The sequence below is a fragment of the Meleagris gallopavo genome, chromosome 8, assembly GCF_905368555.1.
Source record: "Meleagris gallopavo chromosome 8, MGAL_WU_HG_1.1, whole genome shotgun sequence".
Taxonomy (NCBI): domain Eukaryota; kingdom Metazoa; phylum Chordata; class Aves; order Galliformes; family Phasianidae; genus Meleagris; species Meleagris gallopavo.
In genome coordinates this window covers 10,663,146-10,681,762 of record NC_139411.1, presented here as the reverse complement: position 1 = coordinate 10,681,762, position 18,617 = coordinate 10,663,146, and the positions used below count along the sequence as shown (strand labels likewise).

Below are 18,617 nucleotides of genomic sequence, written 5' to 3'. Positions count from 1 at the left end.
CTGCCAACAGCTGAGCCTGTTTTCTCTTGCAGGTGAACATCACACTGCTGGACATCAATGACAACTACCCCACCTGGAAGGATGCGCCCTACTTCATCAACCTGGTGGAAATGACCCCTCCGAATTCAGACGTCACCATGGTATGTGTGCAGAGTGGCAGCTTCAGGCAGCCTCCTCCCACCTGCTCAGCCTTCCTCCCTTATGTCTGCAGTAAGCCTTACAGAAGTTGGTTCAAAAGGTTCCTCCTTGCTGCCCATCCCATGCGTTCCTCCTCTCCACTGGGATTCTTTATTGTTTTCGCAATTGTGTGGGTTTTGGCCGAGATCTCCTTTTCTTAGCCTCGTTTGCGACCTCCTTCAAGGACCTCTCTGAAAGACATTGATTTACAGCCTTTCAAATCCCGCTGGTGAAATAAAAGAGAAGGAGAGCAAGAGGCTTGCACTCCATCACACTGGGAGAAAAATGACGGGCACGAAACAGAAAATAAATGAGAGGAAAGTGAGGAGAATCCACAAAACTGTTTAACAGGGAAGGCTGCAAGAGAAAGCTGGTGCAGAAAGGAAGAAAGGTTCAGCAGGAGAGCAGGAGGCGGCAAGGTTTGCAGCGGTGACCCACAGCCCCCAGCCCTACTTTGGAGGACCTGTGGGTCCCACCGTGCTTCTCCCACACTTCTCCTCCAGAGAGTGGCAGGTAGCTTCTGTAGGAGCTGAGAAGTCCTTTTGCATTGCCATCCAAATTAGTTGCTGGGAAGATAATTGCTGTGTGACCCATAGGATGGAAATTCAGCTGGGACAGGAGGAGCCAGGGAAGATACAAGTAAAATGAAGTTGTTCTGGGCTTCAAGTATATGTAAATACCCCCTGTAATTAAAAACATTACGAGAAGCACCAGATGTTCATGGGAAGAGAACGCCACCAGTGAAGGCTCAGCCACTGTGCTAGACAGCAGTGAATCTCCACCTGGGACACTGTGTTTTAACTCCCATCTCTCGGCTCCATTTGTTGCCATTTCAGGTGGTGGCTGTAGACCCAGACCTGGGGGAGAATGGCACGGTGGTGTACAGCATCCGCCCTCCCAACAAGTTCTACACCCTGAACAGCACCTCTGGCAAGATCCGTACCTCTGGTGTCCAGCTGGACCGTGAGAACCCCAACCCACAGGAGGCTGAGCTGATGCGGAGGATTGTGGTGTCGGTCACTGACTGTAAGCTGGTGTCATGGGAGGACATCAGTGTTTAATGCGGGGAGTGGAGCCAGCTGGTCTTTGAGACCTGGCACTTGAGCCTGAGGCATGCTGCAGGGCTGGGGCCACCACCTTACTGGGCACACGTAGAAAGGGGTGGGCGTGAGCTTGCTCTTCTAGAGGCTGGAAGAGGACAGCAGCACCACTGCTCAGTGTATGCAATGTATGCTTGGGCTTCTTAGGTCTACTGTAGTCTAAGGATGCTTTTAGAGCCGAGGCTGTGGAGCTTGTAGGGCTGGCAAGATCCCATGGCTGTAGTCCTCCATCAGTAGCTAGGGAAGCCGCTGAGCAGATGAGGGAGAAAGAGCTGGTCATGTTTTGGGGTGGTTTTTTTTTTTTTTTTTTTTTAATTTTCTGAGAACAATATTTTACAGAGTCATTTTCAGGAAAAGAAAAAAGGTTAATTAGAATAAATTCCCCGCTGTCCAGCTGGTGTCCTGGAAGCACATTTAGCCTTAACTCTGCCCCTTCCTGGGTTTGTGCTGTAATGTCCCATCCAAGCTGGCATAAGGAAAGGGATAAGGACAGAAGTATGCTGCTGCTGTCTTCAGCCACGTGCATGGACAGACCTTGCATGCTTCCAGGGAGAGTTTTCTCTGCTTGGGGACCGTGCATTTTCCCAAGGGGCTGTAGGCATTAACCTTGGCCCCCATCCTATTCCTGCAGGCGGGCGGCCACCCCTACGAGCCACCAGCAGTGCCACAGTGTTTGTCAACCTGCTGGATCTGAATGACAATGATCCCACTTTCCAAAACTTGCCCTTCATCGCTGAGATATCTGAGGGTCTTCCCGCTGGCACCTCTGTTTTCCAGGTGAGCTCATCCCACCAGTGCTGGAAAATGTTGTCATTTCCACAATGAATGGAGATGTTCGTGGGAACCTGTGTTGTATTCACACAGCACGGTACCCACAAGGAGAATAACTTGAAGCTCTTTTGTTTCAACCTGAGGTTTCTGGGAACAGCGCTTGGGGTTTTTGTCACTCAGGAGATGATTGGGGTCACCGTGCTCACCCCTCCCTCCATCCTATTCCCACCAGGTGCTGGCCATCGACCTGGATGAGGGCCCTAACGGGTGGGTGACGTATCGCATGCAGGTGGGGATGCCCCGTATGGACTTCCTCATCAACAGCACCAACGGGCTCATCATCTCTACTACTGTGCTGGACCGGGAGAGGATCGCTGAGTACTACCTGCGTGTGGTGGCCAGCGATGCTGGCACGCCCTCCAAGAGCTCCACCAGCACCCTCACTGTTAAAGGTGGGCACATGAGGTCCCCTCCAGGCCCCAAATGTCTAAATTTCCATAGGCAGCGAGGGATTCTACAGGGTGCTCAGAATAGCCAGGGGAATTCTGGGGAGATGGGCAGCAGAAGGACGGCAGCTCTGGGGGCACTCATCTCCATTCCCTCTTGCAGTGCTGGATGTGAACGATGAGAGCCCCACCTTCTTCCCAGCCATCTACAATGTGTCATTGCCCGAGAACGTGGCCCGGGACTTCAAAGTGGTCCGACTCAACTGCACAGATGCCGACGTGGGACTGAATGCTGAGCTCAGCTACTTCATCACAGGTACAGCTGCTGACCCCATCTCACTCGGCTGGGGAGCTTTCCACCCTGACGATGTTTTTTCAGACTGCCTTGCAGGGGGATCTGGGTGTCTTTTCCAAGGATGCTTTCCATTCTGGCCATCAGCATAGGGAGCGGGTACACCTTCTGGGAAAGGTACAGCTTTTGGGACACAATGCCAACATGATGAGAGAAAGAGTGTTTGAGTTTCGCCTGCACGTTTGTGCTGCCGATCCCAAAGCTTGTGTGGTGTCGCCCTCTGCCGCATGGCCTTATTCTAGCTCCCCTCTTGGCTCCTGCTGGGCTGGGATTCAGGAACCCTTAGCCCTAAATACTCCCTGCCATTAAACCCACGAGGTGCAGCATCTGCATAAATTATTTCAGGGCCTCCCGTAGCACCACGTGCCCAGGGGCTGCATCTGGTCTCTGTTGATTTTTCACCTGTGGACCTGCACCGGTGACAACAACATTCTGGTCCCTGTCCTTTGCTGCAGGTGGGAACCAGGATGGCAAATTTAGCGTTGGCTTCAGAGATGGAGTGGTCAGGACGGTCGTGAGTCTGGACAGGGAGACAGTGGCATCGTATGCACTGATTCTGGAGGCCATCGGTGAGAGCTTATCCCTGTTTCCATGAAAGCTTTGAGCTGCCTGTGTTTGATTTGAGCATCTCACAGTTGCTTTTGTGGACAGCCACTTTACCCCTTGTCTGGTCCCATCCCAGGGCTTTCCTTTCCCACTTTGTCCCAGCACTGCAGCGTTGCTTCCATACTGCTGGGCTTCAGCTCAGTGGTTGCCAATTCATCCCAAGCCACCTGGCATAGGCAGAGGAGCAGGCACCAAATACATCTCGTCTGTCATCTCTAGAGCTTTAAAATGCCTGCAGAAGGCTTCGACGTTCCTCCTGAGCAGAAAAAAAAAAAAGTAGCCTGCTCAAAAATTTGGGGATCACAGCCCTACAGGTTCCACATTGATGCAGAAGGGATGCTGCCCCATGCTTACCCCCCACTTCCAGTTGTCCCCTGTGTGAAGAGCCAGGGATGACCAAACCCCAGCCCTGCTTTCTCTCCCACAGACAATGGACCCACTGGGAACCGCCGCACTGGGACCGCCACTGTGTATGTCACTGTCCTGGATGTCAATGATAACCGGCCCATCTTCCTTCAGAGCAGCTATGAAGCTAGTGTACCTGAGGACATTCCAGCTGCCAGCAGCATCATGCAGGCACGTGGCTTCTCAACCAGTCTGTTCCCTGTGAATGCATGGTGAAAGTGTCAGGGAGAAAAAAACAAGGACAAGGGAGCCTCATGGGGCTAAAGTAAGAAATTCACTCCGCTTATTCATGAGATGAGAGAAGCCCCTGTCCTTGTGAGGCCCATTGGCTGGCTGTCTCCCAGAAGGAACCAAGGCAGGGATTTCCAGGATTGGATTGGAAGGGACCTCAAAGCCCATCCAGCCCCAATTTCTGCCATGGGGTGGTTGCCCCCACCAGATCAGGGATCCATCCGTGATCTTGGGCACCTCCAGGGATGGAGCACCCACAGCTCTGAGCAGCAGTGCCAGTGCACTCACTGCCCTCTTAGTTGGTTCTGAGAGAGCTGTGGGTCTGCTTGTGTAGTCCCCATCCCAAGGTAGGAAGGCTTGGGTAGGTAGCAGCCAGGTCAAATGTGGGGGGGGAAAAAAAAAAAAAAAAAAAAAAAAGGGGGGGGGGGTTCCAAAGGCACTAGCTAAATGTTTTTAATAGCTGATCGGAAACTATGAGGTGGAGATGAGCAGGGTGGAAAGCAAGATACTGCATCAGAGCATCACTCACTGGCTGTGTGACGCAGGACGAAACCACGGCCAGCAAATGGCACGAGAGCTGTGGGGCCCAGAAGCTGAGAGCTGCACCCTAGGCTCCTGCATCTGGGGCCGTGGTGGTGGCACCCATGACCCCAGGTACCCTGATAGCCCCAGCTGTCCCCAGGAGGCCCTTGCTGAAGCAGGGTGACCAAAGCTGTCCTCATTCTGGCATTTGCTAAGCACACACGGTTTGACTTAGTGACTTGAGGTTCATTAGGGTAATTTCTTCAGGGATTTTTTCACTCACTTGGGGGTGGCTCGGATCCCACTGGGGAAGCATATCCTTGGGCAGAGTGCTGCACTGTCGCATGGGGACGCCAGAGGGGACCATTGTGCTAGGTTTCCCTGGGAGCTCCGTGTCACTTGCACAGTGTATAGTAGCCAAGAGCTGCTCGATTGGGTAGGCCACCCAGTGCATTCAGGAAGAAGCAAACCCCTGTTGGGATGCTCAGATTGTGATGCAGAGATGATGAGGGCAGGGTAACCCGCTTTGCCTCGCAGCTGACAGCTGGGCAGGGTGGGAGGATCTGCAAGCTTCACCTCTGCTTTTCTTTCCTTGTGAAGGTGAAAGCTACGGATGCAGATGAGGGTGTGAATGGGAGAGTGTGGTACAGGATCGTTAAGGGTAAGCCCAAGTTCCATGGGCACTCCACTCCGAAGGCCGGCACCACCTGCATGACCACTCTGCCTTCCTCACCCCCAGGGAACGAGCACAACAACTTTCGGATCAACCCCAGCAGCGGGCTGGTGATGCGCGGAGTGCGGCCCCTGGACCGTGAACAGAACTCCTCTCACGTCCTGGAGGTGGAAGCCTACAACACAGAGCACGGTCCCATGAGGAGCTCCGTGCGGGTACGTGCCCAGCATGAGGCAGCTTGCAGGTATGCTGCATCAGACAGCTGTAATTTCCAGTCCTTGCTGAGCAGAGGCAGGCGTGCAGGAAGCCCAAGAGACCTGGAAACGCTGACGGAAAGTCTCTGTGGGTGGAGAAGAAGAGGGTTTGGGTTTTTGTTTTTTTCTTTTTTTCCTGTGACATTTGGGTGCGCTCAGGCTGCATGCTGAAAACCACACAGTCAAGCATCTATTTAATTAAGAGAGGACTAATGTAATCATCTTCAACAGTGATACAGCAACTTCCTTCCCTCAGGAGGGGTTCCCATGAACCCTGATCCGCCACCCCATCCCTCCGGTCACATTGCCTTTATTTTTAGAACTGATCTGTCGGGGGGCTCCAGCTGAGTGTTATGTGCCCACAGCCCCCCTAGGAAAGCAGGAGGAGAAAGGCTGTCCCTGGGGGAAGGCGGGAAAATATAGCCTGACCCGCTGGCTGTGAGGTTTGCACATTTCCCATGGAGCCATCAGTGCTCCCACACTGCAGGGTCTCCAGCGGTGAGGTTTGGGGCTGAGGATCCCAAAGAGGGGTTAAGACTGAGCTGTGCCTGCCTCAGGCCAGGAAAGGATGGATCCCTCATAACACTCTCCTGTGCAGCAGATGAATGCTAGAAAATGTGTTTAGAATCATTCAGATTGGAAAAGCCCTCTCAGGTTATCAGTGCTCTTTTGGAGGATAAATGTGTCCTAATATCCAACCTCAGCCTCACCTGGCACAACCCGAAGCTGTCACCTCTCATCCTGTCGCTGTTACCTGGGAGCAGAGGCCAACCCCAACTTCACCACTACCTCCTTTCAGGAGCTGTAGAGAGGGATGAGGTCTCCCCTGCATCTCCTTCAGGCTGACCCGTTCCAGCTCCGTCAGCTGCTCCCCATAAGACGTGCTCCAGACCTCTCATAGTTTCACTGCCCTTCTCTGGACGTGCTCCAGGTCCTCCATGCATGCAAGGCCATCCTTGTACATGCAAATGGATGACAAGCATTAGCAGCAATGAGACATCTTGGGGACACATTTGTGATCGAAGACAATGAGTTTTCAGTGCTGTTAGCAGTTGCCATGCTGCTGTTGTCCTCTTGGGACTGAAGAAGATGGGTTCCACCACAAGAGGAAAGGAATACGGGGATTTAGTGCTCCTCCCAATCCATGACCCATGTTCGCATTCCTCTGCGAAAACTTGGGGGGTTCAGGCCATCAAAATGGCAGTCAGTAGCCGTTCCCATTGGCTGAGTCCTCTCACATGTTCTTGGGGCCTGCAGGTGATCGTGTATGTGGAGGATGTGAACGATGAGGTGCCAGTGTTCACCCAGCGGCAGTACAACCGCCTGGGGCTGCGCGAGACGGCCGGCATTGGCACCTCAGTGGCCGTGGTGCGGGCCACGGACAGGGACACAGGTAGGGTCTGGTTGGGCTGCAGTGGGCTCAGTGTCGGTGGTCCTGCCTCACTGGGATGCTGAGTGCCATGGTCGTGCTCTTCCCCAGGGAACGGCGGCTTGGTCAGCTACCAAATCCTGTCAGGCGCCGAAGGGAAGTTTGAGATTGATGAGAGCACAGGTCTCATCACCACCATTGACTACCTGGACTACGAGACCAAGACGAGCTACCTGATGAATGTCTCAGCCACGGACCAGGCCCCACCCAACAACCAGGGCTTCTGCAGCGTGTACGTCAGCCTGCTGAATGAGCTGGATGAGGCCGTGCAATTCTCCAACAGCAGCTATGAGGCTGTCATCATGGAGAACATCCCGCTGGGATCTGAGGTGCTCCGCGTCCAGGCCCGCTCCATCGACAACCTCAACCAGATCACCTACAAGTTTGATCCCAACACCAACGCCCAGGCACTCTCTCTCTTCAAAATCAACGGCATCACTGTAAGCAGCTGCGGTGCTGTCCTTTGGGCTGGGCTGTCCCCAGTGCCTTGAGGCTGCTGGGGGGACACGACTTTTGGCCATTGGCAGGGGGTGATCACGGTGAAAGGCCAAGTGGATCGGGAGAAGGGGGATTTCTACACCTTGACGGTTGTGGCCGATGACGGAGGGCCAAAGGTCGACTCCACGGTGGTGAGTAGTTCCTCTCCCCTCCCTTGGCCAGGTTATCACACAGGTTTTTCATAATGCTGTAATCATGTTGGCTCTTTTTGTGCAAGATCTGCTGGGTCTGGCAGACCCATTTCCAACCCAAAAACCAGGTTCTGAAAACCCAGATATGAGGGAATAAGCACAGACAGCTGAATTTTAGCTTCTGTGTGTCACAGGGTCAGACTTCTCATAACACATAAAACAAAAAAAAGGATATTAAAAAACAGCCCTGTAAACTTTACAGGTCACTTACCAAAATACACTGGTCCTGAGGTAGGTAAATCTTGGCTGGGGGAGATTGAAATACTTTGCAGTGCTGAAAGGGAGCGTTATATTTGGCAGTTTCAGGGGCAGCTGAGTGGGGCGATTTGCATCTCCCTGCCGCAGAGGGTGGCCCATGGGCATGTGTAGCTCTGTGGGCAGGGACAAAAGTGTGCTGGTTTGGGCCAGCTGGGCCCCACAGGAGTTTCAGAGCTGGAGGCATGCTCTGCATTCCATGACACCATATCTTGGGGCACCTGCTGCCTCTGAAGGCAGTGCTGGAGGAAAGAGGTGGTGAGGGGAGACCCTGCCCTGGTGGGCTGGAATGCTCCATACCCCACTAACTTGCTTTTTTGTTTTTGTTTTCTCTGCTTCTTCTCCCACAGAAGGTAAGCACGTGTGCCACACCACCATCACTGTCAGTGGCAGGACCTGTCCCAAGCACCAAGCTGCAGGTGGCATCTCCTGCAGAGGAGCAGCTGCAGAACTCGCCAGGCTCTCTCTGCTCCTCACTCACTGAATCTGATTCACCATAGCAGCTCCATTCAGCCCTGCTACACCTGTAGCTGAGGGAAGCCATAAATAGAGCCCCGGGAACAGAACTGCTCTTCCTCTCCCACTTATGCAGATCTTCAGTTGCAAAAGGCAATGAGAGCATTTCCTCCAATTAATGGTGGCCAAAGTAGCCCACTCTCTTGTCACCTCCAGGATGCAAAATCCAGCAAGCTCAAAAGCATGATCTCTCTGGGTTTCCTCTGCTCTGCTGCCAAGGGTGAACCTGCAGATACTGCCTGCAGTATCTGTGTGCATTCTCCCGTGGGACAAGACCCCACTTGTTTTGCTGGCACTTTTGGGGGATGGAGGTGCAAAGACTGAAGGCTTTCTGAAGATCTTACGGGGGTCTCACCTCTGCCGTGCCCACAGGTGACCATCACGGTCCTGGATGAGAATGACAACAGCCCACAGTTTGACATCACCTCCGACTCATCTGTCAGCGTGCCAGAGGACAGTACGGTGGGCAGACGGGTGGCAGTGGTCCTGGCCCGTGACCCTGATGCAGGCAGCAATGGGCAGGTGAGACCGTATATTCTCCCCCAGCACCACGCCACCCCCATCCCCTGCCCTGTGTCCCCTTCTTGCCAAGCATTGCATGAGGGCTGAGGGTGAGGCCGTGGGAGTTTGCTTTGGGGTGGCTGAATACCCCTGACACACACTACACCTTCTAAGATGCTCTGAAACATCCCAAGGTGCTGCTGGGTTTATTCCTGTAGGGGCTCTCTGTGTCACATCACCTGCTGATGATTTTCCTCTGTCTGCTGGCTGCTTCCAGGTGACATTCTCACTGGCAGCAGGGAATGTGGGGCAGGCATTTGAGATCCGCACCACTAATAACACCTACGGGGAAGTGCTCGTGGCTCGGCCACTGGACCGGGAGCTGCTGGATCACTACACCCTGCGGGTGAGCCAAGCCCTGCCATGCTCCCCTGCCCTTTGTGCTTAGAAATGGCATTTGGGAGAAAAATTGCCTACCACCACAGATCCAAGCTTCGGATGGTGGCGTGCCCCCCCGAAGGAAAGAGCACACCCTGCGGGTCACCATCCTTGATGTCAACGACAATCCGCCCATCATAGATAGCCCCTTGGGCTACAATGTGAGCGTGAGTGAGGTGAGCACCCGAGGCGAGGCGGCTCTGAGGGAGCTGGATAATTAATCAATAAAACACAACCGGGCATGAAAAAAAGACAACTTATTTCCTGCAGGTTTAATTCCTGGGCCATGGGTTCTCCATTTGAGGGTGAAAAATGAAATATAAGCGATAGTCAGTGACACTCGGATGCGTGGGAGTGCTGCTCGTGATGAATAGTTTCACATTAACATTATTGCCCTGTTAGGATTTCCTTATCTCTGTAATGCATGGTCGAAGCTGGTCGAAGAACAGAATTTCTCTTTTGATTTCCCCTGTAATGGGTCCATCTAGAAATAATTAGCTGAGCTCTGAGTGCATTACACAGCCTCTACCTTCAGGTTTTACACTTAAAGAGCCCAGATAGTGCCAAATGCATGGCTCTCTGCAGCAAGAAACTCAAGGGCTTCATCCCAACATGCTGGCCAAGGGGGTACAGCCCCTGCTTTGCCTGGTGCCAGGATGGCGTTTGGAGCCTGGAGCAGCACACTGCCTGGGAAATCCCACTCTATATATTAGAATGATGTTACCAATATCATGAATGATGTCTTTCCTATGTTATATCATGCCTCTTTATGTGTACACCTGCAGAACGTCGGTGGGGGCACGGCAGTGGTCCACGTGCGTGCCACCGACCGGGATGCCGGCCTCAACAGCGTCCTATCCTACTACATCACCCACGGGAACGAGGACCTCACCTTCCGCATGGACCGCGTCACCGGCGAGATCGCTACACGGCCCTCCCCACCGGACCGTGAGCGGCAGAGCTCCTACCGCCTGCTGGTCACTGTGGAGGACGAGGGCAACCCCTCGCTGTCGGTGAGCCGCTGGGGTGCGGGTTTTGGGGCTGAGTACTGGTACGCTGTGTGGGGATGGATGCAGGAGGGGGTGGATGCGAAGTTCTGTGATAACACATGGCCAAACCGTCAAAGCATTAGCATGTTGCTTCACGTCGTGCTTTGGAGTCCATCCACATGCGATGCCTTGGACCCTTTCTGGTTGCTTTGAGGTGTTTTGGGAGGTGCCGCCTCATCTCTGCTTTCAGCATGCACTCTCGATTGTGTCTCATGCAGTGTGTTTCATACTCCCAACTCTGCTCTGAAGTGGTTTAAGCAGAAGTTCTGAGCTCTTTCATATCTGTCTCAGCTGAAAACTCCAAGCATCCCCATGGGCAAGCAGGGGTTGTCCTGCCCACCAGCTCACACCAAAACAGAGAAGTGTCTCAGGATGCTGAACCCAGCGAGATGCATGAGCGAACACCATATGCAAGTGTACATTGCTCCCAGCACAGCACGACCTCGCTGCCATCTCGCCTTACCTCCACCTCGCCCTTATCTCTCCCCATCTCGCGCATCTTCTGGCAGCATGCCGGCTGCAAAGCCCTGCTCTACTTTTGGAGGAAACTTGCTGCAAGCAGCAGTGCAGGTCACGACTTGCAAATCCTCACACTTATACCCGCCCAGTGGCTCGCACGCTTCTTTGTGTCTTTTTCTTAAGCCGGTCTGTGGGTTAAACCTTCTTCCTCATAAAGGCACAGCCTTTCCTTGATGGCTTTGTGCCACTGAGGCTGGACAGCCTTCTGCACTAGGGATACTGTGCATAGACAGGTTTTTCTTGCATGGCTCCAGCTATTTCAGTGCCCTAGAACTGCTCAGTTTTGCAGTGAAGGTGATGCCAGTGCAGCTGCATGCAGAGCCAGAAAATCCACCACCACCCTGCAGACAACCTATCTGACTCAATAGCTTTAAAAAAAAAAAAAAAAAAAAAAAAATCCTTTTTTTTTTTTTTAATCAGCACTGATAATAACACAAACAGAAAGATGAATCCTACTGCTCTGAAGCTGAGTACAGAATCACAGCACAAACAGCCCTCTGGCTGCAGGCCGTGCCAGCAGGCAGTGGGGCAGGAGGGCTGCAGCAGGAGTGAGCCTCTCCCCTTCCTGTTTTGCGAAGAAACCCTTTGTGTAAAGTTGGCCAGTGCCACTGTTTTGTCTCGCAGTGCTTCGAGTACTTTACCATATGCTTCTGGAAAGGATATGCCGTCCAAGTGAGCAGGATGGGTGAGCACCACACAGGTGGAGCCCCTGACAATAAGTTAAGTGCTGGGGAAGGCTGGCAGGAGGAGCCGGAGATGCAGCTCCTGGGGCCCAGAGATGCTCTTCCTTTCATCCTCTGGGATTGAGGCACAAGGCGAGATCCACAATCAATGAAATGTCAATAGCATACATCCTTGTACAGGCTGTGCACAATCATTCCTCTCCGTGCTCTTTGCCATGAAAATAGGCAGTAAAACCCAAAGCCCAAGCAAGAGAGGTCGTTGGGACAGGAGAAACGGGCAAGGCTCCTGGGCTTGACTTGATTTTTTTAAGGCACTTTGCTGTTGCTTGATTGTATTGGCATCCTCCCCTTCTCTATTGTCCAGTGCATAATGACAACCGAGATCAGGCTCTTTCCATTGTCCTCTCTGTGTGTTCCTCCTTGTAATGTGAGGGAAAACCAGCAGCTGCTGTCTGGGCATTGGGGAGAGGAAGGTGTGGAGGTCTTTATTCAATTTATTTTTAATTTTCCTGCTGGGGGTGGCTGGGTGGGAGTTGCTGCCTGCTCTGGCCGCATCCCCTTCCTGCACAACCACGACACAGTACCTTCCTCCGTTGCGTTGGCCATGGGATTCTTCAGGCTTTCAAGGAATTTGGTGAATCAGGAACAGGGTCTGGAAAAGGGGGCAGGCAGCAGGTGTTAATGCACCAAGCATTCAGCAGGGCAGTCATCCATGCGTTCCCACAGCAGCCGCAAACAAAGTAGATGTGAAGATACTCACCCAGAGTGGGGAAGAAGCACTCCCCAGGGCCTGGTGGGGACAGCGGGGTGCTGGGCTCAGACAGCAGGTGCCGGCCGGACTCAGAGAGCTGCCGCCCGCCCAGGTAGGAGAGCTGGGGCCGGGGCCGCTGCTCAGCACTGCCCGCAGGGAGCGCCTCAAAGACAGGGTTCTCGATGCCCTGGGCACTGCTGCAGGAGAAGAGAGGGAGTGAGGGATGCTACAGGGTCTCCTTATTGCAAAGCCTTCCAGCACGTTGCTTTGTGCAATGACAATGTGCATCTCTTTGAACTGAGGATGCTCTGTGTGGGGAGTGCGCAGAGCACAGAGGCGCAGCTGTGCAGAGAGGGGCCAGAGGATACAGACACTCATTTTATTGCCCTCCTGCAAGGCCTGGCAGGGTGCAGCTGATGGCTCCCTGTGCGAGCATTGCATGACTAAAATCCCCCCAGCCCTGCCTTAAGGCTGACAGCCAGCTCTGATGCTCTGACTGGGGGGCTGCTGTTCCTTGTTAGTGTGGAAGCACCTGGCTGTGTGGGATGATGGAGCCACTACGAGCCTACTTTTGCTGAAAAGTTTCATTCTCATCTCTTCCCTTCTCTGAAAGATGCCCTTTTCGTAAATCTGGGAGGAAGCTGAGGTTTCACTGCATTGGCAGCATTCTGCCACAGGTGATCTGCATTTGTATTTCAGGGTCCTGTTTCACACTGGTGGCTCCGGGCACGGGAAGTGACAGAGTGGATTTGACCTCAGCTGCACCCCAATGGGAGGCTGAGCAGGACAGGGTGGTTTTGGGGTGCTGGGGATATGGGGAAGCACATGCTTACCTCTCCATTCGAACCAGCTCATGAGCACCTGCCAAAGGCAAAACAGCATCAGCATCATCTGCCTGCACCCAGCATCACACCCATCCTGTTGCAGCCCCCTGCCCAAGTGTTCCAGCAACACCTCTACCCCCAGCATTAAGCTCTGGGGCTTTGCCTCCTCCTTGCACACCCTTCCCTGGGTGTGCATTTTGCAATATTGCGGGTTGGCTGTGCTCATTTTGTCACGGCTGGGGATGGATGTCGAAAGCATGGTTCCTGTCCTCATGCTGGCATCGCTCCCACCGCTTCTGCAAAAACCACTTCCCCAAGGGCTTCTATTGGAGCCCTATCACTGCCCAATGGCTTAGTGAGCAAAACTACATGGCCCGTGGTGTCCCAGAATGGATCCCCCTGGTCCCTGGATGGGGAGCATCCAGAGGTACGTACGTCTGTGGCTGACCGCTTGCCGCTGCTTGTAAATCAGGAGCAAGATGAGGGGCAGGCAGAGGATACCCACGATGCAGGCGGCCGTTGCCAGCGCGGCAGCCGTGATATCTGCAATAGCAGAGCACAAGAGTAAGGGTTGGATCTCAAACCAGGTTTAACAAAATGGATTTATCAACCAGCGAGATGGACAGACAGTGACAGCGCGGCTGCACCAGCTCTGAGGGTGTACCTGGGCTGCCGTGTGCCTGGAGCGAGCACCCAGCCCTCAGGCAGCATGTGAGCTGGGAGAGCATGCACTGCATAGGGAAGAGGTGTTCTCTTTCTTCATTTACCTTTGCTGGTAGCAGTGTGAAAGGTGCAGTTCTGAATTGCTCCTCTGCCTGTGGAGGAGAAGACCAAAGTACATGAGACCTCAGGAACTAGTTCAAATAGCACCTACCAGCTTCCCTTTCCCAATGAGAAAATCAGATAAATGGAATCACAGAATCATTCAGGTTGGAAAAGCCTTCTCAGCTCGCTCAGCCCATCCCCACCTGCCCATCACCCACATCCCTCAGAGACACATCTCCATGGCTCTGCAACACCTCCAGGACAGTCACTCCCCCACCTCCCTGAGCAGCTGTGCCACTGCATCACCACTCCTTCAGAGCAGTGGCATCATGGGATCCAGCCCCACGCCAGGAGCCAGCCCTTCCCAAAAGCCAGACCAGAGCCAGAACAGTGTCAGGGGCTCCTTTGCCTGGCCCCGCAGCCTCTTATACTAAGATTTGTTTTCCTTTTCTCCTGCAAAAGGTCAAAGAAGATCACTGAAACTATGTAACATGCTTCTAATTGTGTTTTCCAGCCCCCACTGATATTTTTTTTTTCTTTTTTTTTTTTTTTTCCAATTCGGTTGTTCCTATGCTCCCTGTCCCTCCTTCAACCCTTTGACATCTGCTGCTCTCCAGCTCCCATACCCCAGTGCACCCCACCTGGGGCATCCCATGCCTCTGCATCCCTGCTCACCCCTCTGGATCTGGAGCTCCACGAAGCCGTGAGCTACACGCAGGGTATGGACCTTCCCGTGCTCCCGCCGTGTCTCCATGGCGTAGCAGCAGTAATTCCCACTGTCCTGCAGCGTCAGGTTCATCACCACAATGTGGAAAGCCCCATGGTGGTCAGGGACGAACTCCACGCCACGGTGACCACCCGGTGATCCATGGGGGAACCTCGCGGTGCTGTTGGCAGCAGTGCCGTGGTGCCGGCCGGAATCGTGATGCAGCTCCTTCTCAGTCAGGTTGCGAATGTGTCGCTTCTCAGAGCAGCTCTGGTCACCATTGTTGCTGAAGTACCAGGTTTTGAAGATCAGGTCGTGGTGGTCGGCAAGCGGTCCACTCACTTGGCAGCTCAGGGTGACGTTCTGGCCCTCGGGACAGATGCAGAGCGTGTATGGGGCTGTCACCAGGAACGCTGCTGTCCCTCCTGCCAGCAGGAGAACAAGGACACCGTGAGGATGCAAGGGGCATCACCCACAGGGACCCGAGTGTGGGCATCTGCTATGGCATGGTGATGGCCAGGAGTCTTTCTCTCCTATGGTACGAGACTTGAGGCTGAGAAGGTGCTGAATATCCTAAAAGGGGGGGAGATGGGAAACAGAACCTGCCCTTCTTCTGTAGGTCCAAGCATACTTGAAAGTAAGCACTGAGCATCTTCTAACAGCAGCAGGTGGCCTGAAGGTTGTGGGGCACAGCTCAGGTGGGGAGCACAGTGTGGGGCAGTGGGTGGGGGTCTGGGCGAAGGGGCAGGGGAGCCCTGCAAAGGGTGCAAAGGGAGCTGGAGGGGAAGAGGGGGAGGGGATATGGCTGGCAAATGAGGAAATACGAGTATCTTGGTTTGGTTGCATAGCACTCTGCTGCTCCTGTTTCCCCATAGCTTGTGTCGACAGCTGGTTAATAGAGGGAAAAGAAAAAAATAGGAGAAAAAAAAAGGAGAAGAAAACAAAAAAAAAAAAAAAGAGAAAAGACACAGGAGGAGGCCATGCCCCTGAGACGAGGTGGGGAGAGGGTCCCACCCTGCTTGTTTTTCAGTGCTGCAGAGCAGAAGGGGAACTGGCTGCTACTGCTGCAAGGAGCCTGAAACCAAAACTGCTCACAGAAATTCCTCCCCTGCTCAGCCAGGGGCATGTGAGGGGCTGGAGAGTTGCGCCTTGGTTTTTTTTGAGCTTCTCAGGGATGTTTAGAGAAGAGGGCATTAGGACAGCGTGCTCTTGCATCTCAATAACATCCTGTTGTTCCATCACTCTGCGCCGTTTCGCTTTGAGGTTTTTCACTTGCTATATCGAGCAGGCAGCAAGAAGCTGCGGGTGTGCCGAGTGTCCCGCAGGTCACCCTCCAGCTGAGACAGAGCTCCCATCACCTCCACCCCAATTGAGCACCTTCCACGATGCAGGGCTTCTACCATCACCATGCTGAGAGAGCGAAAGCGAAAATGCTCCATGTGCTGCTCCCACCCCACTTAAGCCATAGGCCCCACAGCAAGCCCCACACCCTGCCATCGGCACAAAGGCACCTCCAAGGAGGCTGTGCTACCTGCACCACGGGAAGTGCCCCATTCACAGCACGGCCCCAGGAGCCCGGAGAAGGGAAGCGGGGGCTCTATTGGAGGAAGTGTCTGCCACAGCCTTTGTTTTCCCAAAAAAAAGAGGGGCCGTCCCTCTCATCCCCACTGGCTCGGTTTGGGAGCCTGCACCCTGGTTGTGTTTTGCCCTGGTAGCAAAGGGAGTATCTGTGCACTGGGTTGCTTTGGAGGTCCATGCCCATCAAAAGTGGTCCAGGGATGCTGGGAGCAACTGGGATGGAAACTCAGTGCAAACTCATGGCAAAATGTTAAGTGAGAGCATTTGTACCAAGCAGCCTCATGCAGCCATGCCCTGAGGTTGTTGTCGCCATGCTGTCATTGTGCTTTGGAGCTCTCAGATGGCTGAGCACAGGGCTGCGCCTACCTTGGCACAAATCTTTGCAGCAAGGAGGAATAAGGAAAGAAAGAAAGAAAGAGGATGCAGGAAAAAAAGCTGTGTTATTGGCCCTTATCTCCCACGGAGCCAAATGGCTCTAGTACATGGGAGCTGGGGGGCAGTCCCTGATATGTGGTGTCCATCTCAGGGACAGCATCAGGGAGTTGCTTTGACCTGCTGCCAATGCAAACCTGTGTGGCTTTGCCTTTTTGTTTTCTTTCCCAGAAAAACTCAAAGCAAAACTGCAGTGGTGGCACGTGGCAAACCACCAGTTTCTTTGCCTGCCCCCAGCTGCTGCGGGTCGCAGCTCAGCCCGAGCCCAGGGATGGGGCCACAGCACCAGGTTTCTGCTTGGGTTATGAGTTTGGAAATTGGGATTCTGCCTTCCCCATGGAGGAGAGGGGCTGATCTGAAGCATCATCCATGCTGCTGCCATTCTAAAACTATGTAGGAGCTGGATGTCTCCAAGAGTTCCACTTCTCCATCCAATCCAGCTAGCATTAGCTGGGCTATGGAAAGTTTTGGCGGCCGTGCTGTTGCAAGAAGCTCCATTCTTTTGGCAGTGGGCTAACACTGAGCATCCAAGGTTGTATAAAGAGGGCAGAAAGAAGCACCAAGAGCAGACAAACCTCTGCAAGCACAGCCCTGCCGGAGCTCCTTCCCCAGTTCCAGATGTGTTCTTTCTGGGGATGCGCCAGCAGAAATGTGTGCTGTCCTGAGATAGAGGGAGAAGGCGAGCCCAGTACAGAGCTACTTGGCACATCCCTTTCGTGCATGCACAAATGCTGCACGGTGATTACAGCAGAGCAGAGCATCTGCACAGAGAGCAGCTCCAACACGCTGCCTCCGTGCATTGCCGACAGCGGGCTTTCCAGCCCGGCTGAGCTCGGGGTGCCGGCGGGGGGCTGCCTTCATGCTGCACGTGTCCCAGCACAGTGAAGGAAGAAGGATGAAAAACAAACAGCTGGCGAGCAAAGGTTTACAACAGCCACTGCCCCATGGCCCCGTTTCCCCGTCGCTTGAAACTCCGCGTCTGGAGGCAACGCTTATCCCCTCTGCCCCAAAAACCCGAGGAAGTTAAGAACCCCCCAGTCTCTCACCCCGGTAGGGCAGCCCGCACTACTGGAGAAGAGGAGAAGGAGCGTGGCTTACCGTGGGAGACGAGGAAGGAGAGCAGCCCCAGCAGCAGCCTCAGCGGCGCTCCTCGGGGGTCCTCCATCGCCGCGCAGCACCGGAGCGGAGCAGCGCAGCCCCGCCGCGCCCGCCTGAGCAGTGCACGCAGGAAATTTCGTTCGAGCCTGGGAGAGGAGAAGTGCGAGCACCCCCAGGAGGCCAGATGGGGCACGGAGCGGTGCCCAGTCCTGCCCGATTCGCTTCAGCAGAGCGCACACCTCGCTTGGAATTAGTTTCTCTGCCATGAGAGGGGTGGGCAGGTAGCCAACGGCTTGGCCGGGCTGATGCTGCAGAAGGGATGAGCAGGAGGGAGGAAAAAAGGGCAACTCAGGGAGAGCACATCCTCTCCAGAGCATCATCTGTGCACATCCTGAGCACCGCACTGCTTCAAGCATCTTGGTGAGGAGGGTGCGATGTGGTTGTTGTTTTACAGTAGATACTTCCATGAAGCTCTTATCAGAAATGTAACCCTTGTCTGGTAGGGAGGAAACTGTCACTGGGGGAAGGTATAGGCACAATGTTTGGAGGGTTTTTTTTGTGACACTTGTGACCTTGGAGGGAACTGCACCCAGGCTGGCTGCAGTATGGGCAGATCTTGTGTGCAAGCCTCTGTACTGGAATCCGTGTCCCATGTCCCATCCCAACGGGACAAGTGGAGGAGTTGGCATTGGTAGGGCAGACCCCAGCCATCCTGCTGCCCAGAAACATCTCATTTGCTCCTCATCCCCCTCCAAAAAAATTTTTCATCTGTCCCAAGACACTGCTGGAGGGGTCCTACCGCCAGCTGAGCCGTTAGGCATGGTGGCATGCTCTTGTCACCTCCCTA

General features: G+C 54.0%; 2 protein-coding genes across 2 annotated transcripts in view; one reads left to right on the top strand and one right to left on the bottom strand.

Annotated features, from left to right (window-relative positions):
* Nucleotides 1-18,617, top strand: part of CDH23 (cadherin related 23) — a 123,234-nt gene that overhangs the window by 86,359 nt on the left and 18,258 nt on the right. The window contains exons 20-36 of the mRNA XM_085230199.1: nucleotides 33-140; nucleotides 1,014-1,203; nucleotides 1,909-2,054; nucleotides 2,281-2,500; nucleotides 2,658-2,810; nucleotides 3,302-3,415; nucleotides 3,880-4,028; nucleotides 5,211-5,271; nucleotides 5,350-5,498; nucleotides 6,795-6,930; nucleotides 7,018-7,406; nucleotides 7,494-7,595; nucleotides 8,261-8,263; nucleotides 8,799-8,948; nucleotides 9,205-9,333; nucleotides 9,413-9,541; nucleotides 10,151-10,378. Of these exons, the coding sequence (XP_085086325.1) occupies nucleotides 33-140; nucleotides 1,014-1,203; nucleotides 1,909-2,054; nucleotides 2,281-2,500; nucleotides 2,658-2,810; nucleotides 3,302-3,415; nucleotides 3,880-4,028; nucleotides 5,211-5,271; nucleotides 5,350-5,498; nucleotides 6,795-6,930; nucleotides 7,018-7,406; nucleotides 7,494-7,595; nucleotides 8,261-8,263; nucleotides 8,799-8,948; nucleotides 9,205-9,333; nucleotides 9,413-9,541; nucleotides 10,151-10,378 (2,556 nt within the window). The remainder of the gene's footprint in view (nucleotides 1-32; nucleotides 141-1,013; nucleotides 1,204-1,908; nucleotides 2,055-2,280; nucleotides 2,501-2,657; nucleotides 2,811-3,301; nucleotides 3,416-3,879; nucleotides 4,029-5,210; nucleotides 5,272-5,349; nucleotides 5,499-6,794; nucleotides 6,931-7,017; nucleotides 7,407-7,493; nucleotides 7,596-8,260; nucleotides 8,264-8,798; nucleotides 8,949-9,204; nucleotides 9,334-9,412; nucleotides 9,542-10,150; nucleotides 10,379-18,617) is intronic.
* VSIR (V-set immunoregulatory receptor) lies at nucleotides 9,608-18,014 on the bottom strand. Its single transcript, XM_085230197.1, has 8 exons — nucleotides 17,771-18,014; nucleotides 14,632-15,087; nucleotides 13,959-14,006; nucleotides 13,627-13,734; nucleotides 13,201-13,228; nucleotides 12,377-12,564; nucleotides 12,201-12,268; nucleotides 9,608-12,068 (listed from the first exon to the last, which is right to left on the bottom strand). The coding sequence occupies exons 1-7, from the start codon at nucleotides 17,835-17,837 to the stop codon at nucleotides 12,231-12,233; spliced, it is 933 nt and encodes a 310-aa protein (XP_085086323.1). The 5' UTR covers nucleotides 17,838-18,014; the 3' UTR covers nucleotides 9,608-12,068; nucleotides 12,201-12,230.